The sequence below is a fragment of the Neltuma alba genome, unplaced genomic scaffold, assembly GCF_004799145.2.
Source record: "Neltuma alba isolate B1F8T4 unplaced genomic scaffold, ASM479914v2 tig00011457_pilon, whole genome shotgun sequence".
Taxonomy (NCBI): domain Eukaryota; kingdom Viridiplantae; phylum Streptophyta; class Magnoliopsida; order Fabales; family Fabaceae; genus Neltuma; species Neltuma alba.
The window spans coordinates 2,590-8,268 of record NW_021636131.1 but is presented as its reverse complement, the minus strand read 5'-3'; the positions used below and the strand labels follow the sequence as shown (position 1 = coordinate 8,268).

The 5,679-nt window shown below is 33.6% G+C and overlaps 1 protein-coding gene across 5 annotated transcripts; it reads right to left on the bottom strand.

Annotated features, from left to right (window-relative positions):
• Window positions 1-3,459: 3,459 nt before the first annotated feature.
• Window positions 3,460-5,475, bottom strand: LOC114713744 (uncharacterized). Of its 5 annotated transcripts, none has more exons than XR_003737380.1 (5): window positions 5,377-5,459; window positions 4,169-4,530; window positions 3,941-4,067; window positions 3,555-3,784; window positions 3,460-3,481 (listed from the first exon to the last, which is right to left on the bottom strand). XR_003737380.1 is itself a non-coding variant. In XM_028898429.1 (5 exons), the coding sequence occupies exons 3-5, from the start codon at window positions 4,528-4,530 to the stop codon at window positions 3,611-3,613; spliced, it is 663 nt and encodes a 220-aa protein (XP_028754262.1). In that variant the 5' UTR covers window positions 5,149-5,214; window positions 5,402-5,475; the 3' UTR covers window positions 3,467-3,610. The 5 variants fall into 5 exon arrangements, 4 of the variants coding, with proteins under 4 accessions (XP_028754262.1, XP_028754260.1, XP_028754261.1 ...); XM_028898429.1 differs by adding an exon at window positions 5,149-5,214 and having other exon boundaries at window positions 3,467-3,784; window positions 5,402-5,475; XM_028898427.1 differs by having other exon boundaries at window positions 3,467-3,784.
• Between the last annotated feature and the right edge of the window lie 204 nt (window positions 5,476-5,679).

The following is a 5,679-nucleotide window of genomic DNA, read 5'->3' as shown; positions in this document are numbered from 1 at the left end:
AAAACATGTGTTTTAATAAGAATAAAATTTATAAATTTTATTTTTAAACATGGTTAATGAGTTAATAGTATCTTCTTGTTTCTCTTGAGGAGGTTAAAAGTACCTTATAACAAATATTGAATATTAAATATCAGTCCTTTCAATTTCTTCTTACAAAGTATGACACCCAAAAAAAAATTTACAAATTGGGATGATTTATTTGCTTTCAACGACAAATTAACCTAAACATAAATATTATATAAAATTTAACTCGATAGTCGATGACGATAATGATTTCGTTCAATTGTGTAAAAAATTTTCTCATTCCAAATAATTATCGTTTTTTTTGGGCCAAAATTCCGAATAATTATGTAGGGAGCCAGAGTTCCAACTTGACTCATGAAACATTAATAATTTGGCTAGTGGCCAAATTTCCAGATTCTATCCATGTTATGTCCTTTTTATTATTTAAAAATAGTACTGTCGACCACGTCAATTGTACGAACCACCGACTTTCTCTACTTATTTATCCCCTCTTCTTTATCTAATAAATCTTTAATTTCTGCTCCCCACTTTTATTTTCTTCCCCAACTTTTCTTTGATTTAAGGGGTATTTGGATAAAAATCAAACTATGATTTTAAAAGTGTTTTTATGGTTTACGAAATAAATATGTGAAGGAATTTGTCTCATTTTGAGAAAAAGTGTTTTTGAAACCATAGTTTGAAGATTGCCAAACACCCCCTTAATAGTGCCTTTGGATTAAGTAAAAGCAACCTGGTATATTTAAAATCCGTCAAGACCAAGAAAATAATACTCTTCTGGTCTTTAATATAGGACTCAATTATTGAATTGGTTTTCATCATAAATATAAAACCCATTTATTATATTTATCAATTTTTTCTAAATTATCCCTATGGATACTCTTTTAACCATAATCAAGTAGAAGAGAAAAATAGAGTATGAAGAAAGATGATTATGATATTTTAGAAAAAATGTGTTATATTTTTTATAATTAACTAATTCACCTAACTTTTTTAGTCTAAGCAAATTAACTAAATGAGTCTTGTATTGATGTGTAGAACCAATCGACGTTAAGCGCCGTATGAAGCATCAATTTTCTATACGAATCTTGACTTTACTAGTTCAATTTTCCACTAATGTTAAAAATTATAATTCTTTTTGTTTTTTTTTTGACTCATTTGCCTCAGCATTTGGAACCAGATGTTACAAAAATTATCAAGATGAATCCATTTTTTACACAACATAAACAGAAGAACCAGCCCCCACCAGCCTCCTACTATTATTATGCAGTACCAGAATCAAATAATCAACTGATTTTGGAGAAATAAAAACACATTTATATATGAACTGATGATATTATATAGATCATCAAACAAGAAACATACATAAGCAGAGAAGATGTTAGATCAACTAACCAGATCATGATTCCATATTTCCCAACCAGACATATATAAAACCCATATCAACAACCAAAGAAACCTCAAAACAAGACAACCTAGCATGCATATATTTGAGAACTTTAACACTACAAAAAAACACTGATTTACTGACGGAATTACCCACGGAATTATCGACGGAAACCAAAATTAACGACGGAATTGCAACGGAAAAGAATACCGACGGAATTTTCGACGGAATGCATTCCGTCAGAAATTTTTCTGTCACTAAATCGATTTGCGACGGAATGGCAAATTCCGTCAGTAATTTCTGACGGAATGGCAAATTCCGTCAGTATTTCTGACGGAATTTCTGACGGAATTTCCGTTGGAAATTACTGACGGAATTTTCCGTGGCTGATCAGCCACGGAATTAGCCACGGAATTTTCCGTGGCTAATCAGCCACGGATTTAGCCACGGAAATTCCGTGGCTAATCAGCCACGGAATTTCAGACGGAATTTTTCGTGGCTCATCAGCCACGGAATTAGCAACGGAACATTCCGTGGCTGATTAGCCACCGAAAATTCCGTGGCTAATCAGCTAAGATTTGCTCGCGGAATTACCTATCAATTTTTTTTTTCATTTTGTGTTATTTTTGTTTTTATTTTGTGCTATTTTAATTTGATCAATCATTTTTTTTATTTTTAAGAGGGAACGAAAGATAATTGAATTTGTTAAAAAATCAAACATGCTATTAAAAGATATATATATATATATATATATATATAGTCTTTCCCACATCCAAATGCTTCAAGTGTCAAGTGTGAAATAAAAGATAAAATTATAATAACAACTATCAACTATCATTTCCTAAATTTATATTGCTGCTAGAGGGCTCAGATAGTTTAATTCCCATTCCTTCCAATGCAGACATGATTTTGTTATAATTTTCTCTCATCTTTTGATGCTCCTGTTTGATTTGCTGATTCTCCTGTGTAAGCTCCGTTATCCTCATGCGCAATTCAGTTTCAACATTGGCATTCATACTTGTACTATTAATGGAAGGAGAAGATCCCTGGGTACAAATATCATCATCAGCCTCATACCCAAATCCATAGATGCGGCCCTTCTTGTTCTTGCCACCTATAACATCTAACCATATTTAAATTCTTCCTGATTAGATTGTATGCTTGGAGAGCCTCTTTCAGAACTAAGTTCTGCCTTTCTTCTCATGAACTCATCCTATAAAACAAAAAGAAGACAGGAGTATATAAGTGCATGTTATGGAAGGCAAGATTCTTCTCAACTTGATACACTACTACTGACGTTATTGGACATTGATATATAGTTAATATATAGGTACCACTTTTGCATTTCCTCTTTTTCTATATGCAACCACTACCCCAATATCGGTGCCTTTGCAACACAATATCGGAGAGTCAATACACAAAGCAAAACACTTCTTCTTCTTTTTTTTTCAAACCTGGTTAAAGAAGTCAAGTTTTGGCAATATATATAAATATAAACCTATATGGCCTATCCCGCATGGTAGAATATTGCCTAATGATCAATAGTGGATCGGGAAAATATATATATATATATATATATATTCCAACTGAGATCGACGTGTTCACCTTATACTAGGGATAATATTTTTTTAAAAAAAATTTTAAGAAATGACCTACTCAGTGACTATACATAGAATCATAAATACTTTTCTCAAGAAAAAGCAACTCGTCAAAGAGGTGCAAGGATATATATAATGAGTTACCTCACATTCCATGCAAAATATATGCCTATATTCAACTTTTATTAATATACGAAACCGTATTAAATAGAAAATTAGCTTGTAGTGTCACAGTCTTGACAAGGGGACTTTTAAAAGGCAAGTAATACTATATGGATTTATAAATGGATCTAATATGAAAGAAACTACTTTTTGGTTTTACGTGAAAAAATGATCCAATAATATGTCAAATATTAAAAACATATACTCACATGAGCTAATTCCGCTCGCTGGTCTGCAAATTTTCCAGTTTTGTCATTTAAATGTGTCCTCTTGAACAATTCAAACATAGAAGGTCTCTTCCTAACTCCAAAGCCTGCAATTATTTACCAAGATGTATTATATATGCATTAAACAAATAACAATTTAATTTGAAGATAAGTTCTTACCAGTCTCCTCTTATGCTTAGTATTAGGAATACTTCCACCTTTGTGTTGAGTGCCTCCTATAGTTGAGGCTCAATAGCCTTGGCAATCTCACACTTAGCCTTGTAATCTTCTGATGCCCATATTCTCTCTAGCTCGGTCATCACTTGACGTGGAATCCACTTAGCCCCAACTTGTTTTTGATACAAGTCTTGCCTAACAGTGTGCATTGTATTTCTTAAAATTTCTGCACACTTTGCATTCCAAATTTTCTTAATAGCATGATCATATTGTGGTAACCATTTATATTTTCACTGCATAAATGAGAAACAAAAGAAAAATATAAATTAAACATGTTGAGCGAAAAAATTTGAAGACATAAAACAAATACAAGCATAGATATGATTTACCGCCCATTCATCAAACCACATTTTCTTATATTCAGGTGGTGTCGCTTTCCAGCTGAAACATGGATGGTCAAATTTCTCTTGAATAACAGGAAGAATATTTCGTACAGTAGCAACAGCAGGATTAAACCTAATAACAATTTTATACAAAATATCATTATAAATGTTGTTAGAATGGCATTGATATAATAAATGAAGATGTGAAATAATATAAACTTAATGGTGACGTATGTTTTCTTCTCAGGATATATCCATGTTCGACCATCTGAAGAATCATAACCTGATGGTGAAAAGGTAGGAGGGGCTGGAGAAGTGGGGGGATACGAATTTTCAGTTCCAGGAGATGGGATATGAGGAGATGATGCTCGAGATGATAATGAAAGTCTATTATATGACTGAGTCATAACTGAAGATAATCCGTGGGATGACAAGGGTCTGCTACATTCTTCATTTATAACTGGAGATCTAGTAGATGCTTCACCAATAGGTAGAGAAGATGTTTGAATAGGGAATTTGTTGAGTTGGTCAGATAATTGTGGAGAAGATGAAGAGCTCAAGTGTGTTCTATCACGCTTTGAACCACGACCTGCCATCTACATATTCAAGCACTTTGTAATAGTAAATAATTTGAAGTATAATTAATGTTATTCTGCCTAAAATACCTATTGTGTTTAAAAAGGTGTATGCTGAAACAATGATAACAACAAGGATGGATTTGTTGGCCAAAAAAGAAAAACAACAACAGGGATGGATTTAAATGTGAGAAGATAAGGAAGCGTATATGTGTGTGTATCATTTAGAGTCAATTTAAAAAGGTAGAAATTAACTTAAAATTATTAGGAAATCATTTGTGTGAGAACGCATTTAAGGGGAAAAGTTGAATTAATGTTCAACTCGAAGACACGCTGTTAGTGGGAAGAAAGATGCTCTAAGATAAGAAGAATATTACACATTCAGCAGAATAGAATTAGATTCAGCAAAATAGAATGTTCAATTCAAAGATGCTCTGACTTTAATCCTACAAAGTCATGGGGTTGGGGCATAGAATCAGATTGGCATTATGATAACAGAAAGCCTTCTCAAGACTAAGCAACACTCAACACGACTTATGTGACAAGAAAAGAATTGCTGGTCTAAAATTGCACACAACAACATTCAGCGAACAGAGCCAATGTATTCACCAAAATAGGACCACAAATCGTATAACTTACATTCAGCAAAAGGTTGTGACAAGAAGAGAATAGCTGGCCTTGAAGCAAGAAAAGATCCCGTAGCTACTGTAGAGAAAACTCCTACAACCAACAAGAAAATTTGTCCTCAACTCTCATCCACCCAGTATAGCAAAAGAAAATAAGATTTCAAATTATCAGAGATATGAAATTATTACAGATTGAATGAAGAAGCAAGATTTGGGACCAAAAATCATATATATAACTTACTGAACACTGAAGCACGAATAGCAACCTGAGCTTAAAAAGCATTCATTCCCCTGGAGCCTGAACTCCGTGACTTCGTACCTCAATCCTAGCCGCAATCGATCTATGCCTCAAACTCTCTTAACTGGCCCAGGGGTTAATTAATCTCCACATCAAGGGGAAGAGCAGAGATCTTTGTTGAAGACAACACAGCAATCATGAAGTACTGGAGGAGAGAAGTCAAGCTTGATGGTGATAATGAGGGATGCCGTCACCGTCGAAGCTTGATGGAGGAAGAAGTCACGGCTTTTGGTGTGGATGAAGGGA

Bases quoted from the DNA above. Each gene is read 5' to 3' on its own strand.
- LOC114713744 (XM_028898427.1), bottom strand. From the start codon at position 5,418: ATGCTTTTTAAGCTCAGGTTGCTATTCGTGCTTCAGTGTTCA. The intron at 4,068-4,168 runs ATACGTCACCAT...AATTGTTATTAG, and splicing joins ATATATCCTGAGAAGAAAAC to GTTTAATCCTGCTGTTGCTA. The intron at 3,785-3,940 runs GTAAATCATATC...TGGAATGCAAAG, and splicing joins TGTGGTTTGATGAATGGGCG to TGTGCAGAAATTTTAAGAAA.